Source organism: Bombina bombina, chromosome 3, assembly GCF_027579735.1.
Source record: "Bombina bombina isolate aBomBom1 chromosome 3, aBomBom1.pri, whole genome shotgun sequence".
NCBI lineage: Eukaryota > Metazoa > Chordata > Amphibia > Anura > Bombinatoridae > Bombina > Bombina bombina.
This window is the reverse complement of record NC_069501.1, coordinates 1196949175-1196973339: the sequence shown is the minus strand read 5'-3', so window position 1 is coordinate 1196973339 and position 24165 is coordinate 1196949175. Positions and strand designations below refer to the sequence as shown.

At 33.1% G+C, this 24165-nt stretch overlaps 1 protein-coding gene across 2 annotated transcripts in view; it reads right to left on the bottom strand.

Annotated features, from left to right (window-relative positions):
• NOX4 (NADPH oxidase 4) overlaps positions 1–24165 on the bottom strand; it is a 719402-nt gene that overhangs the window by 84746 nt on the left and 610491 nt on the right. For both annotated transcript variants that reach the window (XM_053708631.1, XM_053708630.1), the window contains 2 exons: positions 21674–21782; positions 7472–7540 (listed from right to left, as the gene is read on the bottom strand). In XM_053708631.1, the coding sequence (XP_053564606.1) occupies positions 7472–7540; positions 21674–21782 (178 nt within the window). The remainder of the gene's footprint in view (positions 1–7471; positions 7541–21673; positions 21783–24165) is intronic.

Sequence of the window (24165 nt, the reverse complement as noted above, 5' to 3'; positions counted from 1 at the left end):
TTTCAGAATAGGTGGGGATACCACATGCTAAATTAACAATTTCAAATGCCAATATAAGGGTAAAGGAGCTACTTGTAAACAATTTAATACACTCCAGCAGGTAAAGTGGATCATTGGGAACAAATTAAAGGGGAGAAATGTTTTGAGTAAACTGTCCCTTTAAGTAGGCAGGCACAAATCACTATTTCTGTAACATTTAGTAGATATTAAGTAGGCAGGCACAAATCACTATTTCTGTAACATTTAGTAGATATTAAGTAGGCAGGCACAAATCACTATTTCTGTAACATTTAGTAGATATTAAGTAGTCAGGCACAAATCACTATTTCTGTAACATTTAGTAGATATTAAGTAGGCAGGCACAAATCACTATTTCTGTAACATTTAGTAGATATTAAGTAGGCAGACACAAATCACTATTTCTGTAACATTTAGTAGATATTAAGTAGGCAGGCACAAATCACTATTTCTGTAACATTTAGTAGATATTAAGTAGGCAGGCACAAATCACTATTTCTGTAACATTTAGTAGATATTAAGTAGGCAGGCACAAATCACTAGTTCTGTAACATTTAGTAGATATTAAGTAGGCAGGCACAAATCACTATTTCTGTAACATGTAGTAGATATTAAGTAGGCAGGCACAAATCACTATTTCTGTAACATTTAGTAGATATTAAGTAGGCAGGCACAAATCACTATTTCTGTAACATTTAGTAGATATTAAGTAGGCAGGCACAAATCACTATTTCTGTAACATTTAGTAGATATTAAGTAGGCAGGCACAAATCACTATTTCTGTAACATTTAGTAGATATTAAAGGGACAGTATACTGTAAAATAGTTTTTCCCTTAATGTGTTTACAATTGCTTTTTTTACCAACTGCAGAGTAAAAAAATGTATGAAAATTAGCTTTTTAAGGTTTATTTCTGTATATTAAAGCTCTGATTTTGTGTTTTGAAGCCACAGCCTAATAAAATAGGTTGATCTTGTAGGTATAATCAGATCTCATTACTGTATCACATTGTGCACATATACCTGCTTCTTTATCTTATATCTGTCCTTAAAACAATCACCAATACTTTGAGAGAACAATGGAAAATCAACATTTGTGCCTGCCTACTTAATATCTACTAAATGTTACAGAAATAGTGATTTGTGCCTGCCTACTTAATATCTACTAAATGTTACAGAAATAGTGATTTGTGCCTGCCTACTTAAAGGGACAGTTTACTCAAAACATTTCTCCCCTTTAATTTGTTCCCAATGATCCACTTTACCTGCTGGAGTGTATTAAATTGTTTACAAGTAGCTCCTTTACCCTTATATTGGCATTTGAAATTGTTAATTTAGCATGTGGTATCCCCACCTATTCTGAAAGTTTGTGGCCGCGCGTACCAGCTATAGATAAGCTTTGTAAACACAGCCAGCAGAAGAAATTACACTCCCAGTGCGATATAGCAGAGATAAGGTAATAAAATGTTGATTCACTATTTCTGTAACATTTAGTAGATATTAAGTAGGCAGGCACAAATCACTATTTCTGTAACATTTAGTAGATATTAAGTAGGCAGACACAAATCACTATTTCTGTAACATTTAGTAGATATTAAGTAGGCAGGCACAAATCACTATTTCTGTAACATTTAGTAGATATTAAGTAGGCAGGCACAAATCACTATTTCTGTAACATTTAGTAGATATTAAGTAGGCAGGCACAAATCACTATTTCTGTAACATTTAGTAGATATTAAGTAGGCAGGCACAAATCACTATTTCTGTAACATTTAGTAGATATTAAGTAGGCAGGCACAAATCACTATTTCTGTAACATTTAGTAGATATTAAGTAGTCAGGCACAAATCACTATTTCTGTAACATTTAATAGATATTTAGTAGGCAGGCACAAATCACTAGTTCTGTAACATTTAGTAGATACTAAGTAGGCAGGCACAAATCACTATTTCTGTAACATTTAGTAGATATTAAGTAGGCAGGCACAAATCACTATTTCTGTAACATTTAGTAGATATTAAGTAGGCAGGCACAAATCACTATTTCTGTAACATTTATTAGATATTAAGTAGGCAGGCACAATTCACTATTTTTGTAACATTTAGTAGATATTAAGTAGTCAGGCACAAATCACTATTTCTGTAACATTTAGTAGATATTAAGTAGGCAGGCACAAATCACTATTTCTGTAACATTTAGTAGATATTAAGTAGACAGGCACAAATCACTATTTTTGCAACATTTAGTAGATATTAAGTAGGCAGGCACAAATCACTATTTTTGTAACATTTAGTAGATATTAAGTAGGCAGGCACAAATCACTATTTCTGTAACATTTAGTAGATATTAAGTAGGCAGGCACAAATCACTATTTCTGTAACATTTAGTAGATATTAAGTAGTCAGGCACAAATCACTATTTCTGTAACATTTAGTAGATATTAATTAGGCAGGCACAAATCACTATTTCTGTAACATTTAGTAGATATTAAGTAGTCAGGCACAAATCACTAGTTCTGTAACATTTAGTAGATATTAAGTAGGCAGGCACAAATCACTATTTCTGTAACATTTAGTAGATATTAAGTAGGCAGGCACAAATCACTATTTCTGTAACATTTAGTAGATATTAATAAGGCAGGCACACATCACTATTTCTGTAACATTTAGTAGATATTAAGTAGGCAGGCACAAATCACTATTTCTGTAACATTTAGTAGATATTAAGTAGGCAGGCACAAATCACTATTTCTGTAACATTTAGTAGATATTAAGTAGGCAGGCACAAATCACTATTTCTGTAACATTTAGTAGATATTAAGTAGGCAGGCACAAATCACTATTTCTGTAACATTTAGTAGATATTAAGTAGGCAGGCACAAATCACTATTTCTGTAACATTTAGTAGATATTAAGTAGTCAGGCACAAATCACTATTTCTGTAACATTTAGTAGATATTAATTAGGCAGGCACAAATCACTATTTCTGTAACATTTAGTAGATATTAAGTAGTCAGGCACAAATCACTAGTTCTGTAACATTTAGTAGATATTAAGTAGGCAGGCACAAATCACTATTTCTGTAACATTTAGTAGATATTAAGTAGGCAGGCACAAATCACTATTTCTGTAACATTTAGTAGATATTAAGTAGTCAGGCACAAATCACTAGTTCTGTAACATTTAGTAGATATTAAGTAGGCAGGCACAAATCACTATTTCTGTAACATTTAGTAGATATTAAGTAGGCAGGCACAAATCACTATTTCTGTAACATTTAGTAGATATTAATTAGGCAGGCACAAATCACTATTTCTGTAACATTTAGTAGATATTAAGTAGGCAGGCACAAATCACTATTTCTGTAACATTTAGTAGATATTAAGTAGGCAGGCACAAATCACTATTTCTGTAACATTTAGTAGATATTAAGTAGGCAGGCACAAATCACTATTTCTGTAACATTTAGTAGATATTAAGTAGGCAGGCACAAGTCACTATTTCTGTAACATTTAGTAGATATTAACTAGGCAGGCACAAATCACTATTTCTGTAACATTTAGTAGATATTAACTAGGCAGGCACAAATCACTATTTCTGTAACATTTAGTAGATATTAAGTAGGCAGGCACAAATCACTATTTCTGTAACATTTAGTAGATATTAAGTAGTCAGGCACAAATCACTATTTCTGTAACATTTAGTAGATATTAAGTAGGCAGGCACAAATCACTATTTCTGTAACATTTAGTAGATATTAAGTAGGCAGGCACAAATCACTATTTCTGTAACATTTAGTAGATATTAATTAGTCAGGCACAAATCACTAGTTCTGTAACATTTAGTAGATATTAAGTAGGCAGGCACAAATCACTATTTCTGTAACATTTAGTAGATATTAAGTAGTCAGGCACAAATCACTATTTCTGTAACATTTAGTAGATATTAATTAGGCAGGCACAAATCACTATTTCTGTAACATTTAGTAGATATTAAGTAGTCAGGCACAAATCACTAGTTCTGTAACATTTAGTAGATATTAAGTAGGCAGGCACAAATCACTATTTCTGTAACATTTAGTAGATATTAAGTAGGCAGGCACAAATCACTATTTCTGTAACATTTAGTAGATATTAAGTAGTCAGGCACAAATCACTAGTTCTGTAACATTTAGTAGATATTAAGTAGGCAGGCACAAATCACTATTTCTGTAACATTTAGTAGATATTAAGTAGGCAGGCACAAATCACTATTTCTGTAACATTTAGTAGATATTAATTAGGCAGGCACAAATCACTATTTCTGTAACATTTAGTAGATATTAAGTAGGCAGGCACAAATCACTATTTCTGTAACATTTAGTAGATATTAAGTAGGCAGGCACAAATCACTATTTCTGTAACATTTAGTAGATATTAAGTAGGCAGGCACAAATCACTATTTCTGTAACATTTAGTAGATATTAAGTAGGCAGGCACAAGTCACTATTTCTGTAACATTTAGTAGATATTAACTAGGCAGGCACAAATCACTATTTCTGTAACATTTAGTAGATATTAACTAGGCAGGCACAAATCACTATTTCTGTAACATTTAGTAGATATTAAGTAGGCAGGCACAAATCACTATTTCTGTAACATTTAGTAGATATTAAGTAGTCAGGCACAAATCACTATTTCTGTAACATTTAGTAGATATTAAGTAGGCAGGCACAAATCACTATTTCTGTAACATTTAGTAGATATTAAGTAGGCAGGCACAAATCACTATTTCTGTAACATTTAGTAGATATTAATTAGTCAGGCACAAATCACTAGTTCTGTAACATTTAGTAGATATTAAGTAGGCAGGCACAAATCACTATTTCTGTAACATTTAGTAGATATTAAGTAGGCAGGCACAAATCACTATTTCTGTAACATTTAGTAGATATTTAGTAGGCAGGCACAAATCACTATTTCTGTAACATTTAGTAGATATTAAGTAGGCAGGCACAAATCACTATTTCTGTAACATTTAGTAGATATTAAGTAGGCAGGCACAAATCACTATTTCTGTAACATTTAGTAGATATTAAGTAGTCAGGCACAAATCACTATTTCTGTAACATTTAGTAGATATTTAGTAGGCAGGCACAAATCACTATTTCTGTAACATTTAGTAGATATTAAGTAGGCAGGCACAAATCACTATTTCTGTAACATTTAGTAGATATTTAGTAGGCAGGCACAAATCACTATTTCTGTAACATTTAGTAGATATTAAGTAGGCAGACACAAATCACTATTTCTGTAACATTTAGTAGATATTAAGTAGGCAGGCACAAATCACTATTTCTGTAACATTTAGTAGATATTAAGTAGGCAGGCACAAATCACTATTTCTGTAACATTTAGTAGATATTAAGTAGGCAGGCACAAATCACTATTTCTGTAACATTTAGTAGATATTTAGTAGGCAGGCACAAATCACTATTTCTGTAACATTTAGTAGATATTAAGTAGGCAGGCACAAATCACTATTTCTGTAACATTTAGTAGATATTAAGTAGGCAGGCACAAATTACTATTTCTGTAACATTTAGTAGATATTAAGTAGGCAGGCACAAATCACTATTTCTGTAACATTTAGTAGATATTAAGTAGTCAGGCACAAATCACTAGTTCTGTAACATTTAGTAGATATTAAGTAGGCAGGCACAAATCACTATTTCTGTAACATTTAGTAGATATCAAGTAGGCAGGCACAAACATTCAGAATTGGAATATGGCTGTGGGCAATGGCATTTGTCTATTTTTGATGATGAATACATTAGTGTTAAAGGGCAACACACAAATACTATCTATGCAAATAAAGATATTATTTGTGTGTCACAGCGAGGGCTCTAACCTAAACATGCATTCTGCCTCTTGACAGTGTGCGGCACAGCATCTCTGCACCGCTGCGCGAATCCCCTCAAAGCGCGCAAACACCTCCGCTCCCTCCACTTCCTGTGTTGCAGGCCATTGTTGCACGGTATTCTGGAACTTGAAGTTCCAGCTGTGTAGCCTAAAAAAGGGCCAAGCTGCACCACTGCACTAAATTTTAAGAGTAGCACTCAGAGGCTGACCCCACAGAAACCCCAAACCAAGATGCATAGTCTTTGCCAGTACCCCCGTCAGGGTTTGGGCTCCTCTGCTCACCGGCATAACTTAGGCTCGGGCTGGCTGCGCCCTAGGCGGCAGTGCGCTCTAGGCGGCTGCCTAGTTCGCCTAGTGGGAGTGCCGGCCCTGGTCACACAAATATATCCAGAGCCGAATAAAGCTGAATGTTGCTGCACACAGCTATATTCGGCATTCATCAGTGAAATTCATTAGAGACATAAAACTGCAAAAAGCGTTTTTTGCACATAACTACTTATTTAACCCCTGTAAAAATATTTAACACATATGTAATGTGAGCTGCAGAGCAGGAATGCACTGAGAGCTAGCTGAGCATATTTGGTGCGTCAATGACAAGAAGCATATAAATATAGCTACCTATAAGCAGTTAGTTCACAGTGGTGCATTGCCCCTTCTGAACCTACCTACATATGGGTTTCAATAAAGACTACCAGGAGAGCAAAGTACATTTGTTAACAGAAGTATATTTCAAAGTCTTTTAAAATTGAATGCTGTATCTAAGCTGTAAAAGTTTAATTTTGACTGCCATATCCCTTTAATTATAAAGAGATAGTAAACACCAAAAATGTAATTTTTAAAAAAAATAGATAATCCCTTTATTTACCATTTCCCAGTTTTGCATAACCCACACTGTTATATTAATATACTTTTTACCTCTCAGATGTTTTGACGGACTTGCATTTCAGACAATTAGTTCTGACTCTTAAATAACTTCACGTGCATGAGCACAATGTTATCTATATGAAACACATGAACTAATACCCTCTAGCTGTGAAAAACTGTTGAATGCATTAAGATAAGAGGCAGTCTTCTAGGGCTTAGAAATTAGCAATGTCAGAATAATGCTATATTTCTTAACACTTACTAAGCCAAAATGTTAATACTGAAAAGATTGTTCACACAACAAAAGATAAAGATTGTTAAAATAAAAAAGGCAAAAAAAAGTGAAAGCTTTTCAGATAATGTTCTTTTATAGATTAGAATACTTCTGTCAAATTCTCTCAAAGCCAATTGTAAAGCATATACTAAACATTTATTTTAATTGAACAGAATGACCTTGATTTTGAAAACCACATGAAAGTATATATCTTCTTATTCACATAAAAAAATGTCTTTATGGAATGTTCTGCTTGATTGCATTCAAGTGTATTTACTTTTACCTACTGAATCATTTTCTATTGTTCTGTTAATCTATTTCTCTGTGTGTGTGTATTTGCCACTACAGATATTACTCATCAGCAAGTATCTTATTAACAGTAAAATAAAATATAAATACATTACATTCAAAGACTTACCTGTATTTCATCTGTCTTACTCAGGTATAGCTGGATGTTTAAGTAGTCTGGTCGGTTTTCTTGCCAAAGCTTGCAAAGTTCAATAAATATAAAGAACAGTCTATTATTTTCTTATATTGATGACATTTTTTTTTTTTTCATTTCTAAAATGTCTGTTTTACAAAGAGCTGCGGCACAATGCAAATTTATTTCTGAAGCAAACGCATTAGCTAAGGATTAGAGAAACCACAGGAAACTTAATGTTGTGATGATTTACAAATAGCATTAAATATGATTTATGAAAAGCAAGCAAAATACAATTGCACATTTCTTTTTTTGATATAATTATTTTTTGCTTATCTTTAGCTATCAAATTATTCAGTTGATACACAGATTGTTGTTTGTGCAGTGTTGAATCTATTATTTTATATTTGTAATTTAGAGCTGGAATAGCTGAATACTAGAGACTTAAAGGGACATGAAACCCATTTTTTTTTTCTTTAGTGATTCAGATAGAGCATGTAATTTCAATTAACTTTCAAATTGACTTCAATTATCTAGTTTGTTTAATTCTCTTGGAATCCTTTGTTGAAAAGTTTACCTAGGTAGGCTCAGGCTCTTCTGATTGGTGGCTGCACATATATGTAGCGTATTAATTTAACCATGTACATTGCTGCTTCTTCAACAAAGGATACTAAGGAATTGAAGCAATTTAGATAATCAAAGTAAATTGAAAAGTTTTTTAAAATTGTATTCTCTGTATGAATCTTGAAATAATTTTTCAAGTTTTATGTCTCTATAAATTGGTTGATGATGTCTTCCTTTAACACTGGTCTAGATTCATGAATGCTCCTGCATACAGAATCTGCTTGCTCACCTATGCTTTCTATCCTTTCATTAGTTGGCATTTGTGTCATAGCATATAGTTGTTTTAAGAGTCATATACATCTCAACTCCAGTCCTTACGTACCCCTAACAGGCTAGATTTTCAAAATATCTTGACCAAAACACAGGTGAAATAATTAGCTTATGGGTGAGAGCAGGTTAATAACTAGGGATGGGCGAATGTGTAAATTTCCGAATTCGAATGTTAGAACGAATGTTATTACCGAAACTGGAATTATAAATCTGAATGTTGATAAGAATGAATATTCTTAAAAATTCTATAAACGAATGCTATTTACAGTTTTCGAATGTCATTTTCGAATTTGAATGTTTATAATTATATTGAATGTCCCCATTCGAAATTTCGAATTTAACATTCTATTTAACAAATACTATTCAGAAGTTCAATAGTTCATGTGGTAGGGAGGGAATCTAGTAAATTGATACATAATAGATACAAATATATCATTTTGAATGTTTCTATATAGAATATTGCATAATTTGAATATTACATTTAAAGAAAGCATTAGAAATACTATTACAAACATATAAATTCGAATTTTTCAAATTCGAATATTGCATAATTCGAATATTACATTTAAAGAAAGCATTAGAAATACTATTACAAATATAAATTTGAATTTTTCAAAACTAATATTTTCGAATGTAATCATAAGATTCGAAACCGAACATTCGAAAATGTTAGAATGTTATGTAAACATTCGAAATTCGATTCGAACGAATGTGTTAAAATTCATTTCATTTTTCGAATGTTGCTAAACATTCGCCTATCCCTATTAATAACCATCGTTACTAATCAGTTGACTTTTTTTCACCTGGTTAGAGAGGGATATAACATTTGACATATATTTAGCCATAAGATTCTTAATCTATGTGATTTATTATATATATATATATATATATATATATATATATATATATATACTTTCATTTATCAATTGTAATTGGAGATGCTCTAAAAGTTTTCTTTTTCTGTTCTATTTGTCTAATACACCCCCCCCACTTCCAGCCACCCAATTCAAAATTATTTTTTCTTGAGGTGACATTTTTGCAAGGTACCACCAGCTGATCTGAGCACATGAGCAGCCTATTGGATAAGAGGTAAAAATGTCACTTCAAGAAAAAAAAAGAGCTTTTGAATTGGGCGGCCAGAGGCGCATAGTAAAAGAAATAAAACTGAATAAATAAACTTGTTTTAGCGTATTTTCAATTACACTTGATATATTAAAGTATATAAATAAAAATTACATAGATTCATGTCACTATATGTAAAGTTTAACATCACTTTAACTAGAGCATAGATGAAAAAAATCAGCTGATCAATAACCATGGTTATTAACTTGCTAATTGGAGATGCACTAAAACAAGTTTTTTATTACGTTTTATTTGTTTACTATCCCCCCTCTAGCTATCTACTTGAAAAACTCTTTTTTTTTTGTTTTGAGGTGACATTTTCACCTCTTATCCAATAGGCTATTTATCAGTAAATCCGCTGAGCCACATGGTACCGTGCAAAAACGTAAAAAAAAAGCGTTTTGAAGTGGGCGGCTGAAGGAAAGGAATAGTAAAAAAATAGAATAGAAAAAGAAACCTGTTTTAGAACATTTGATAAAAGAAAGTTTATATTTAAAAAAAAATTACATAAAATCTGAATCTTATGTCAATATATGTAAAATGTTACTTCCCTTTAAGATATGAAAACATGGCCTGTTAGGAATATTTTAGGATTGCTATACTCTCACAGCAAACCAGAACGGGTGACAATGCAGAAAAAGAATAAGTGTAAAGCGGCCTTGCTGGACAGAATGAGGTTTCAGAAACCTCACCGATTAGAACAAGGGGCTCGCTGTGGGCATCCAGGGCGTTCTACAGACAACATTGGGGTTTAACCTAAATCTTTCATTTATATACAGTACACTCTATTGCCCCTATGAAGTATTTCATCTCATGGTCGAGTCTCATTATTTCAAAACTGACAAGGTTGTCTTTTTTTTTAATTTTTCTTTAATTTTTCTTCTATGCATATGTTAGAGTGGACTATTGTATATAAGCAGTAGACAAAGTTAGTTTTGCCTGAAAGATTCGTATAGCTTTTTAAATGTTTGGTTTACCCAAATTTTGTTCATGCGAGCATTTTGGTTTAGATTAAAATTGGATTTGGATTAATTACCGTTATTCCAAATGGGAACAGCTAATATATAGACAATTAGTATTAACACAAATCTTACGTTATATGATTCGAACAATTAAAAGAACCTATCTTTCAATGTTAAAAGAACATACTATTCCTGTATGACTAAAACTCAACATTTAGTGCCTGACCGGCTGTCCCTAATATCAGTCATTAGTAATACTATAGCAGGACTGGGCAGGGGACGATAGATAAATGAATAGTAAACTGCATGAACAAATTAACAAATAGGTTTTGTCAGGCAATCATTACATTTTTTTTTGTCTATTTCATCCAATAATGTATTATGCTGTCTGTATATCAAACAATAAATCTGCAAAATGCACATATCTAATAAGCAGTATTTATTTTTGTTTTAATTTTAGTTTGTTTATTTATTAAGGTTTTGAAGGCAGTTTGTGATGTTGGTATCTTTCACATTCTATGTGAAATTAAGTTGCAACTATATATAAACCGAGTTGCAACTATATCTAAAAAGAAGTCTGCAATATACTTTCAATATTTATTTTGACCCTTTTCCTGTAATTCCATTCTGAAATTGTGAGCTTTTGTTAGAAATGGAAGTGCAGAACACTGTTATATTCAACACAGCCATTGGCTGCACGCTCTAGTGACCTATTTATAACTGTTCCTAATTGGCCACAGCAGAGAAGGTAACCTAAGTTACAAAATGACAAGCAGAAATGGGATGCATAGGAGCTGGCCCAATTTTGGTTGAGAACCTGGGTTATGCTTGCTTATTGGTGGGTAAATGTAAGCCTCCAATAAGCAAGCGCCATCCAAAGGGCTGAACCTAAAATGGGCTGGCTGCTAAGATTGCCATTCCTACTTTTAAAATAAAGATAGAAAGAGAACAAAGACAGATTGATAATAGAGGTAAATTAGAAAGGTAATAAAATGTTCATGCTCTATCTGAATCATGAAAGAAAAAAAAAATGGGTTTGGTGTCCCTTTAAAGGGCTATTAAACTCAATTTTTTTTTCTTTCACGATTCAGATTGAGCATGCAATTTTAACAACGTTCTAGTTTACTACTTTTATCAATTTTTTTTTCATTCTCTTGGAATCTTTATTTGAAAAAAGCAGGAATGTAAGCTTAGGAGCAGGTCCATTGTTGGCTCGGCACCCTGGGTAGCACTTGCTGAATGGTGGCTACATTTAGCTACCAATCGGCAAGTGCTACCCAGGTTCTGAAGCAAAAATGGTCTAGCTCCTAAGCTTACATTCCTGCTTTTCATATATAGATACCAAGAGAACAAAAAAAATTATAATAGGAGTAAATTAGAAAGTTGCTTGAAATTAAAAGCCCTATCTGAATCATGAAAGAAAAAACGGGTTTTATAAAATAATGTTTATAATAATAAAAAAGTTGACTCATTCTTTAATGATGCTCAGTCAAATTTCGAAGTGAAACTTATTTTGAATTTACACAATTATCCCCCAACTCCAATAGAGTAGAGGTAAAAAAAAAAGAAAGCAACAAATGTATATTGATCTATTATGATTAATTTATCTCAATTCACTATTTCTGTAACATTTAGTAGATATTAAGTAGGCAGGCACAAATCACTATTTCTGTAACATTTAGTAGATATTAAGTAGGCAGGCACAAATCACTATTTCTGTAACATTTAGTAGATATTAAGTAGGCAGGCACAAATCACTATTTCTGTAACATTTAGTAGATATTAAGTAGTCAGGCACAAATCACTATTTCTGTAACATTTAGTAGATATTAAGTAGGCAGGCACAAATCACTATTTCTGTAACATTTAGTAGATATTAAGTAGGCAGGCACAAATCACTATTTCTGTAACATTTAGTAGATATTAAGTAGGCAGGCACAAATCACTATTTCTGTAACATTTAGTAGATATTAAGTAGGCAGGCACAAATCACTATTTCTGTAACATTTAGTAGATATTAAGTAGGCAGGCACAAATCACTATTTCTGTAACATTTAGTAGATATTAAGTAGGCAGGCACAAATCACTATTTCTGTAACATTTAGTAGATATTAAGTAGGCAGGCACAAATCACTATTTCTGTAACATTTAGTAGATATTAAGTAGGCAGGCACAAATCACTATTTCTGTAACATTTAGTAGATATTAAGTAGTCAGGCACAAATCACCATTTCTGTAACATTTAGTAGATATTAAGTAGGCAGGCACAAATCACTATTTCTGTAACATTTAGTAGATATTAAGTAGGCAGGCACAAATCACTATTTCTGTAACATTTAGTAGATATTAAGTAGGCAGGCACAAATCACTATTTCTGTAACATTTAGTAGATATTAAGTAGTCAGGCACAAATCACTATTTCTGTAACATTTAGTAGATATTAAGTAGGCAGGCACAAATCACTATTTCTGTAACATTTAGTAGATATTAAGTAGGCAGGCACAAATCACTATTTCTGTAACATTTAGTAGATATTAAGTAGTCAGGCACAAATCACTATTTCTGTAACATTTAGTAGATATTAAGTAGGCAGGCACAAATCACTATTTCTGTAACATTTAGTAGATATTAAGTAGGCAGGCACAAATCACTATTTCTGTAACATTTAGTAGATATTAAGTAGGCAGGCACAAATCACTATTTCTGTAACATTTAGTAGATATTAAGTAGGCAGGCACAAATCACTATTTCTGTAACATTTAGTAGATATTAAGTAGGCAGGCACAAATCACTATTTCTGTAACATTTAGTAGATATTAAGTAGGCAGGCACAAATCACTATTTCTGTAACATTTAGTAGATATTAAGTAGGCAGGCACAAATCACTATTTCTGTAACATTTAGTAGATATTAAGTAGTCAGGCACAAATCACCATTTCTGTAACATTTAGTAGATATTAAGTAGGCAGGCACAAATCACTATTTCTGTAACATTTAGTAGATATTAAGTAGGCAGGCACAAATCACTATTTCTGTAACATTTAGTAGATATTAAGTAGGCAGGCACAAATCACTATTTCTGTAACATTTAGTAGATATTAAGTAGTCAGGCACAAATCACTATTTCTGTAACATTTAGTAGATATTAAGTAGGCAGGCACAAATCACTATTTCTGTAACATTTAGTAGATATTAAGTAGGCAGGCACAAATCACTATTTCTGTAACATTTAGTAGATATTAAGTAGTCAGGCACAAATCACTATTTCTGTAACATTTAGTAGATATTAAGTAGGCAGGCACAAATCACTATTTCTGTAACATTTAGTAGATATTAAGTAGGCAGGCACAAATCACTATTTCTGTAACATTTAGTAGATATTTAGTAGGCAGGCACAAATCACTATTTCTGTAACATTTAGTAGATATTAAGTAGGCAGGCACAAATCACTATTTCTGTAACATTTAGTAGATATTAAGTAGGCAGGCACAAATCACTATTTCTGTAACATTTAGTAGATATTAAGTAGGCAGGCACAAATCACTATTTCTGTAACATTTAGTAGATATTAAGTAGGCAGGCACAAATCACTATTTCTGTAACATTTAGTAGATATTAAGTAGGCAGGCACAAATCACTATTTCTGTAACATTTAGTAGATATTAAGTAGTCAGGCACAAATCACTATTTCTGTAACATTTAGTAGATATTAAGTAGGCAGGCACAAATCACTATTTCTGTAACATTTAGTAGATATTAAGTAGGCAGGCACAAATCACTATTTCTGTAACATTTAGTAGATATTTAGTAGGCAGGCACAAATCACTATTTCTGTAACATTTAGTAGATATTAAGTAGGCAGGCACAAATCACTATTTCTGTAACATTTAGTAGATATTAAGTAGGCAGGCACAAATCACTATTTCTGTAACATTTAGTAGATATTAAGTAGGCAGGCACAAATCACTATTTCTGTAACATTTAGTAGATATTAAGTAGGCAGGCACAAATCACTATTTCTGTAACATTTAGTAGATATTAAGTAGTCAGGCACAAATCACTATTTCTGTAACATTTAGTAGATATTAAGTAGGCAGGCACAAATCACTATTTCTGTAACATTTAGTAGATATTAAGTAGGCAGGCACAAATCACTATTTCTGTAACATTTAGTAGATATTAAGTAGTCAGGCACAATTCACTATTTCTGTAACATTTAGTAGATATTAAGTAGGCAGGCACAAATCACTATTTCTGTAACATTTAGTAGATATTAAGTAGGCAGGCACAAATCACTATTTCTGTAACATTTAGTAGATATTAAGTAGGCAGGCACAAATCACTATTTCTGTAACATTTAGTAGATATTAAGTAGGCAGGCACAAATCACTATTTCTGTAACATTTAGTAGATATTAAGTAGGCAGGCACAAATCACTATTTCTGTAACATTTAGTAGATATTAAGTAGGCAGGCACAAATCACTATTTCTGTAACATTTAGTAGATATTAAGTAGGCAGGCACAAATCACTATTTCTGTAACATTTAGTAGATATTAAGTAGGCAGGCACAAATCACTATTTCTGTAACATGTAGTAGATATTAAGAAGGCAGGCACAAATCACTATTTCTGTAACATGTAGTAGATATTAAGTAGGCAGGCACAAATCACTATTTCTGTAACATTTAGTAGATATTAAGTAGGCAGGCACAATTCACTATTTCTGTAACATTTAGTAGATATTAAGTAGGCAGGCACAAACATTCAGAATTGGAATATGGCTGTGGGCAATGGCATTTGTCTATGTTTGACGATGAATATATTAGTGTTAAAGAGCAACACACAAATATCTATGCAAATAAAGATATTATTTGTGTGTCACACTTTAACACAAATATATCCAGAGCTGAATAAAGCTGAATGTTGCTGCACACAGCTATATTCGACATTCATCAGTGAAATTCATTAGAGACATAAAACTGCAAAAAGCGTTTTTTTGCACATAACTACGTATTTAACCCCTGTAAAAATATTTAACACATATATAATGTGAGCTGCAGAGCAGGAATGCACGACTGAGAGCTAGCTGAACATATCTGGTGAATCAATGACAAGAAGCATATAAATATAGCTACCTATAAGCAGTTAGTTTACAGTGGTGCATTGCTGAACCTACCTACATATGGGTTTCAATAAAGACTATTAGGAGAGCAAAGTACATTTGTTAACAGAAGTATATTGCAAAGTCTTCGAATGTTCATAATTAGATTCAATATCCACATTCGAAATTTTAAACGTAACATTCAATTTAATAAATACTATTCAGAAGTTCAATAGTTCATGTGGAAGGGAATTTAGTAAAATGATACCCGACAGATAAATATATAAATTATAATGTTTCTATTTTAATGCATAATTCGAATATAACATTTAAAGAGATCATTAGAAATGCTATTACAAATATAATCTAATTCAAATATTGCATAATTTGAATCTAATTATTAGAAACATTTGGAATTGAATATTACATTTAAAGAAAGCATTAGAAATACTATCACATTAAACGAATGTTAGAATGTTGTTCAAATATTCGAAACGAACAAATAAATATGTTAAAATTCGTTTAATTTTTCGAATGTTGCAAAACATTCACCCATCCCTAATATCTTTCTAGGGTGACCATATTGTCGCTTTAAAAAAGGACACATATAAAAAATAAATATGTCAGGGTTTTTATACAAAACATTTCTTTAAACAGCCCTGAAAACAGCCCTGACATATGTATTTTTCATATGTGTCTCTTTTAAAGCGGCAATATGGTCAGCCTACTAATATCTAGGTTGAAGATTGGCTGCTGTATAATCCACTGGCTGGACACAGCAGCAGTTCAGTGATTATTCTACCTATTGTTATTGGCTATCACCCAAGTAAAAAAATACAATTCCTCGTAAACTTAATACACATTCATTGCTGGAGTTTATATTCTATAATTAAGTACACTGCACATCACCTATCCCAGATTCATTTCAATACACAGTGATTGCTTACAGTAGTAAACAAACACCTTTACAGTTAATACTAGTTTGCAGCTAACACAAGGAATTATACAGTAAAAGTAGGTCAAATAAACATTAAATATATTTTGCAATGTTGCTTTATTTAATAAATGTATATATTTATGGGGAGTTTAATCTCTCTTTAGTTCATCATAGTTATAAACTGGTGCTTATATAGGAAATTATACCTATTGGATTAAATTATTTTGTTCATTTCTGAAAATAAATTTATCAAGCCTTTACATTTTTTTAATATTTCATATAAAAATACATGACATCATAGGTTAAATTATCATGATCTTTAATATAAATAAGCCTTTAATTTCAAATTAGTTTTGTTACATTTAACAATGGAGCAACACATTGTCCTAATCATGACCCAATAGGCAAGTGTTCTAAAGTACAATCTTACGCATTTCGAAGATTACAATCTTCCTCCTCAGAGCACTGGAACTTGTAGGTAAAAGGTTTTTTGGGTCACGATTAGGACTCTCTATATACTGTATACTGACCTCTCTTTGGTCTGCAAGAATACTTTCTGTGACTGTGTGCTAGCTTGTACCCAATGGTCTGGATTATCATATTGCACAATTGATACCTCATAACAAATACGTTTTTTAGTGTGGGTTCTATTCCTACCGGACTGCCTCTGGTATTACTATGTATTGTTCTTAATTAAACTGTATTACAATATGTTCCATTTCTGATGTTTTCTCTTGCATAATATCGGATCTCCCGCTAAGACTGAAACTATCATGCTCACACGTCTCACTACTCTACTTGCCGTTTGTGGGGAAGACATCGCTCTCATCTTCTTGCATTATCCTTACCTCATTTGATTGAGGTTTATTCCTGTAAGTAGTTCATACATTCATCTTTTTTTGGACATCCCACTAGAACATTTTACCCCTGTTTTTCATCTATTGTATCTGATTTTATTTTATTTAGATTTTTTTTTTATCATCGGACTATAATTGTTATCTTATGTAGATTCCTTTTATACATGTGCCTATGGTTTTATCTTTGTGATGTTTTTTTGTTAGCGCTGTGTATGTTTTCCTTTATTTGTACTAATTTGTTTTTGGATATGTGTTTGTTCTTTTAGGGGTTCATTCTTATATCCTTTTTGTACTATAGATGCTTCCTATCCCTCACTTAGTGAGATCCTGTGCACTATATATGTGCTTTATCACATTGATTTTAGCACTCATTATTATTTTTTGTATTCTTATATTAAGGGTCATTATTTAGCGCCACCTAGGACCTCTCCTAATAAGTGATCACACTTGGGATTGATCCATCCTCTTCCTTTTATTTGCACTATATATATATATATATATATATATATATATATATATATATATATATATATATATATACAGGGAGTGCAGAATTATTAGGCAAATGAGTATTTTGACCACATCATCCTCTTTATGCATGTTGTCTTACTCCAAGCTGTATAGGCTCGAAAGCCTACTACCAATTAAGCATATTAGGTGATGTGCATCTCTGTAATGAGAAGGGGTGTGGTCTAATGACATCAACACCCTATATCAGGTGTGCATAATTATTAGGCAACTTCCTTTCCTTTGGCAAAATGGGTCAAAAGAAGGACTTGACAGGCTCAGAAAAGTCAAAAATAGTGAGATATCTTGCAGAGGGATGCAGCACTCTTAAAATTGCAAAGCTTCTGAAGCGTGATCATCGAACAATCAAGCGTTTCATTCAAAATAGTCAACAGGGTCGCAAGAAGCGTGTGGAAAAACCAAGGCGCAAAATAACTGCCCATGAACTGAGAAAAGTCAAGCGTGCAGCTGCCAAGATGCCACTTGCCACCAGTTTGGCCATATTTCAGAGCTGCAACATCACTGGAGTGCCCAAAAGCACAAGGTGTGCAATACTCAGAGACATGGCCAAGGTAAGAAAAGCTGAAAGACGACCACCACTGAACAAGACACACAAGCTGAAACGTCAAGACTGGGCCAAGAAATATCTCAAGACTGATTTTTCTAAGGTTTTATGGACTGATGAAATGAGAGTGAGTCTTGATGAGCCAGATGGATGGGCCCGTGGCTGGATTGGTAAAGGGCAGAGAGCTCCAGTCCGACTCAGACACCAGCAAGGTGGAGGTGGAGTACTGGTTTGGGCTGGTATCATCAAAGATGAGCTTGTGGGGCCTTTTCGGGTTGAGGATGGAGTCAAGCTCAACTCCCAGTCCTACTGCCAGTTTCTGGAAGACAACTTCTTCAAGCAGTGGTACAGGAAGAAGTCTGCATCCTTCAAGAAAAACATGATTTTCATGCAGGACAATGCTCCATCACACGCGTCCAAGTACTCCACAGCGTGGCTGGCAAGAAAGGGTATAAAAGAAGAAAATCTAATGACATGGCCTCCTTGTTCACCTGATCTGAACCCCATTGAGAACCTGTGGTCCATCATCAAATGTGAGATTTACAAGGAGGGAAAACAGTACACCTCTCTGAACAGTGTCTGGGAGGCTGTGGTTGCTGCTGCACGCAATGTTGATGGTGAACAGATCAAAACACTGACAGAATCCATGGATGGCAGGCTTTTGAGTGTCCTTGCAAAGAAAGGTGGCTATATTGGTCACTGATTTGTTTTTGTTTTGTTTTTGAATGTCAGAAATGTATATTTGTGAATGTTGAGATGTTATATTTGTTTCACTGGTAAAAATAAATAATTGAAATGGGTATATATTTGTTTTTTGTTAAGTTGCCTAATAAGTATGCACAGTAATAGTCACCTGCACACACAGATATCCCCCTAAAATAGCTAAAACTAAAAACAAACTAAAAACTACTTCCAAAAATATTCAGCTTTGATATTAATGAGTTTTTTGGGTTCATTGAGAACATGGCTGTTGTTCAATAATAAAATTAATTCTCAAAAATACAACTTGCCTAATAATTCTGCACTCCCTGTGTATATATATATATATATATATATATATATATGTATATATTTATACCTATATATAATCATGTATATATATATATATATATATATATATATATATATAAGTATAGATATATTTTGTACCAAAATGCCATCAGATATATGTAGAAATATGTATTTATGAATAAATAGAACATATTCTGCTATGTGAAGAACATTGGAATGTGAAACATTCTTATTTTCATGTTGGGTTAGCGCATATGAGAATATGCAATTGGGTTTGCACTCGAGTAGGGTTTTTCCCCCACTTTTTTTGCTCCATCAACTTCTATGTGGGAATACCTAAATGCACAATATCCTAACTGCTTTTTGCACGCATAGGGTTAGCGCGCGAGCAAAACGTTTTTACTTTCAACTTGTAATGCGAATGCTAACCGATGCATAAAAAAAGCTTACTTCTAGCAGAGTTAGAACGCAAGCGGGAGCGTTAAATACTGCTCCACTTATAATCTGGCCCGTAATGTGTTCTCGATTTTCCATTTTACCTACTGCAGTGTATTAAATTGTTTGGGAGCATACGTTAACACACGCGCAATATCCTAAGCTTGGCTTTTTGCACGCATTGAGTTAGCGCTCGTGCAAAAACAGTTTACTTTTAGCATGTAATATGAGAGCTACCCGACGCATGCAAAAAGCTTACATTTAGCGGAGTTAGCGCGCAAGCGGGAGCATTAAATACGGCTCCGCTAGTAATCTAGCCCTATATCATTACAATGACTTTACATTGATAGTTTTTTATATTTTTATTAACATTTTTTTGAAATGACTGCAATGATATTGGTAACTAGAAATCTATGACTTGCTTCTGTGGCAAACACATGCTCAGCAGGGTTGTGTGACTTTGTAAAATAGATCTATTTCATGTAGTAAAATTGTGCATATATTTTTTCTCTGAAATGTAATTAGAACTAATTACAGAGCTTAGATCAGTCAAAGAGATGCCCATTAATATTTAATAAGAATACATTTTAACATACTTTTAATTAAAAGACAAAATGTTAATGCTGTGCAAATATAATACTGCAGCAGTGAGTGATTTCTTTTTTTTACTAGAAATTCAATTACATTACTATTTTTTTCAAACCATACAGCAAATTTGCTTAATATGCGTGCTCGTTTTATTAACGTTTAGGTAGAGTAATGGAATGGAAAAGAAAGAAGAAATTATATTTATCAAATATTTATATGCACAAATATACTGGAGTTACTGCAGTTAAAGGGAAACATACTCAAAAAAGAAATTCTCTAATAATATTAATATTTAATATTTTTTAATATTTCAGATGGACCATACAATTATAAACAACTTTCCAATTTATTTCTATTATCATATTTGCTTCATTCTCTTGGTAATGTGCTACTGGGAGCTAGCCGAACACAGTGGGTGAGCCAAAGACAAGGAGCATAATTGTTTAGCCACCAATGAGCAGCAAGCACTCAGGGCCTACCTAAGTAAGCTTTTTAATATAGGATACAAAGAGAACAAAGCAAATTATAAAAAGTTGTAAATTGGAAAGGTGTTTAAAACTGCATGATCTATCTGAATCACAAAAGTTTAATTTTGATCTTACTGTCCCTTTAAAACTATATTTTAGCACGGAAAGGGTTAAAGGGACAATGTACTGAGGCAAGTAGCTGATAAGAGTTTATTGTAAGCAGCTGCAGGAAAACTGTGAACCCCTTAATGACCAGTGTTGTACACTGTATAATGCTGGTCGTTATGCCCTTAAGGACCAGCAACGTACCCTGTACGTCGCTGCAGTCCTGGGCTTCTCTTTGCCACGATCTCGCTCAAAATTGTGAGATTGCGCTACTTCTGCATGCCCCATAAGTTGATCGCAGAGTTCCAAGCACGGGAGTGTGCTGTGATCAATTAACATACGGCGCATAGTGACACTCCGATTGGCTAGAAGAGCTGCCACTCAAATAACCCACATCAAAAATCAGAGAGAGAGGCTGCATTCAATGACGTAATGTAGCATGAATAAAAAGAGATTTATTTTGTGTGTGCACGTCTTGAGCACAATAGTGCTGCCATATAGTGCTCTTGCTGAATGTATAAAATTGTATGTTTTATCTGAATGAAATAATTTTTATGGTTTTATGTCCCTTTAAACAACTATGCCTGAGCTTATAATTATGATATAAGAACATACTCTGTTAGAGACATCACAATTACATATTTTACCTTCTTGTGCAGAACACACAAAAGATCAGCAAACCAGAGGAAATCATGAATATCTCGGCATATCCACACAAAATAGAGGCGCTGTAGTTTGTAATGCTGCCAGTCATCACTAATGAATGAAACAAAACAAAATGTAGTTTTACAATACATTTTTTTTTTTGCAAACCCCCCCCCCCTCATTGCACTCAAACCTCAACCTGTAGATATCTGAATATGTGCAAACAGGTCAGTATTAGAATCTAGTGCAAGCTAGAGTTTAACACGGCAGCCACCATGACTACAAGGAGGTCTAAATAACCTCAATACTATGATTATTAAGGGACAGATTATAAATGGAGCACCAACATTTGCGAGTGAGGGATATTGGGTTTTCGCGCTCGTTTGTGCACAAATTAAATTGCGTTCATGTTACAAGTTGAAAGTAAACACGATCGATTGAGCGCAACTGAAGTAAAAGGGACACTGAACCCAAATTTTTTCTTTTGTGATTCAGATGGAGCATGCAATTTTAAGCAACTTTCTCATTTACTCCTATTATCATTTTTTTTTTTCATTTTCTTGGTATCTTTATTTGAAAAGCAAGAATGTAAGTTTAGATGCCGGCTCATTTTTGGTGAACAACCTGGGTTGTTATGGCTGATTGGTGGATAAATTCACCCACCAATAAACAAGTGCGGTCCAGTGCCTGAACCAAAAATTGTCTGGCTCCTTAGCTTAGATGCCTTCTTTTTCAAATAAAGATAGCAAGAGAATGAAGAAAATTGATAATAGGAGTAAATTAGAAAGTTGCTTGAAATTGCATGCTCTATCTGAATCACAAAATAAAACATTTGGGTTCAGTGTCCCTTTAACTCTCATCAGGTTAGCGTGCCGTCAGCTCACGAAGCAAAAAAGTATCACAAAACACATCAAATATACATTACACAATAAAGTTACACTCATAATAACACTAACAAAAATTATTAAAAACAAAAGTTGCACAAAAAGGTTAAAAGGGCTAAAAAATATAAAACCTCGGGTTTTAGGAAACAAAAGGCATGCTAAGGGATTTAACATAGAGATACAGACAAATACATCTCTAAAAATGTATATTTATGTATTTATTTATATATATATATATATATATATATATATACAGTATGTGTAAATCTGTATTTATATGTTTATATATGTATTTAGAGACATATATACAAATATAAACACATAAATACATATATACACATTTATAGACATATATATATATATATATATATATATATATATATATATATATATATATATATATATATATATATATATATATATAAGTGCATGAAAGCATGTAAACATGTAAAAGCATATTTATGCAATATTCATATTTCATAAAGGTTTTAACTATGTATTTACTGTAAATATGTGACATTCCAGTGTTCTGCACATAGCAACATATGTTCTAAGTATTTAAAAATAGATATTCCTATATATATATATATATATACAGTATCTGTATATATCTATACCTATATATAATCATGTAAATTTATTTAGGTATAAATATATATTGTAGCAAAATACCTCTAGATATATGTAGAAATATGAATTTATGAATAAATAGAACTTATTCTGCTATGTGAAGAACATTGAAATGTGACATAATCATATTTTCATGTCGGGTTAGCGCACATGAGAATATGGGATCGGATTTGAGAGTGAGTGGGGTGTTATTTTTCCCCCCACTTTTTTTGCTTCATTGCTTCTATGGGGGAACAGGTTATCGCCTGCACAATATTTTAAGTTCGGCTTTTTATGTGGGTCAGGTTAGCGCAAGTGCAATAACTTTTCACTTTTAACTCATAAGACAAGCGCAACCCAATGCGTACAAAAAGTTTATTTGTAGTACAATTAGCGCTCTAGTGAAAGTGCTAATTAGCACTAAACTCGTAATCTGGCCCTAAACGTATTTAGTGTTTCATGTCCCTTTAACTCATTTAACCATTTTAGTTTTTTTTGGGTTTGTCTAAAATATATAAAGAAAGCCCTGATTACTTTTAAACTGAAAATAATACTGAAATAATAGTTGTGTATTTTTGATTAATTGTCACTGGATGAAAAGACAATGTTTTATTACACCCATCTGCCAAGGAGGCTGGGGGGCCTATCTATCAAGCTCCGTACAGAGCTTGAGGGCCGGTGTTTCTGGCGAGCCTGCAGGCTCGCCAGAAACACCAGTTATAGAGCAGCGGTTTAAAGACCGATGCTCCATAACCCTGTCCGGCTGCTCTGATGAGGCAGACAGGAATCGCCGGAATTCAACCCGATGGAGTACGATCGGGTTGATTGACACCTCCCTGCTGGCGGCCAATTGGCCGCGAGTCTGCAGGGGGCGGCGTTGCACCAGCAGCTCACAAGAGCTGCTGGTGCAATGCTGAATACGGAGAGTGCATTGCTCTCCGCATTCAGCGATATTTGTCGGTCCTGATCCGTACTGTCAGATCAGGTCCGACAGACATTTC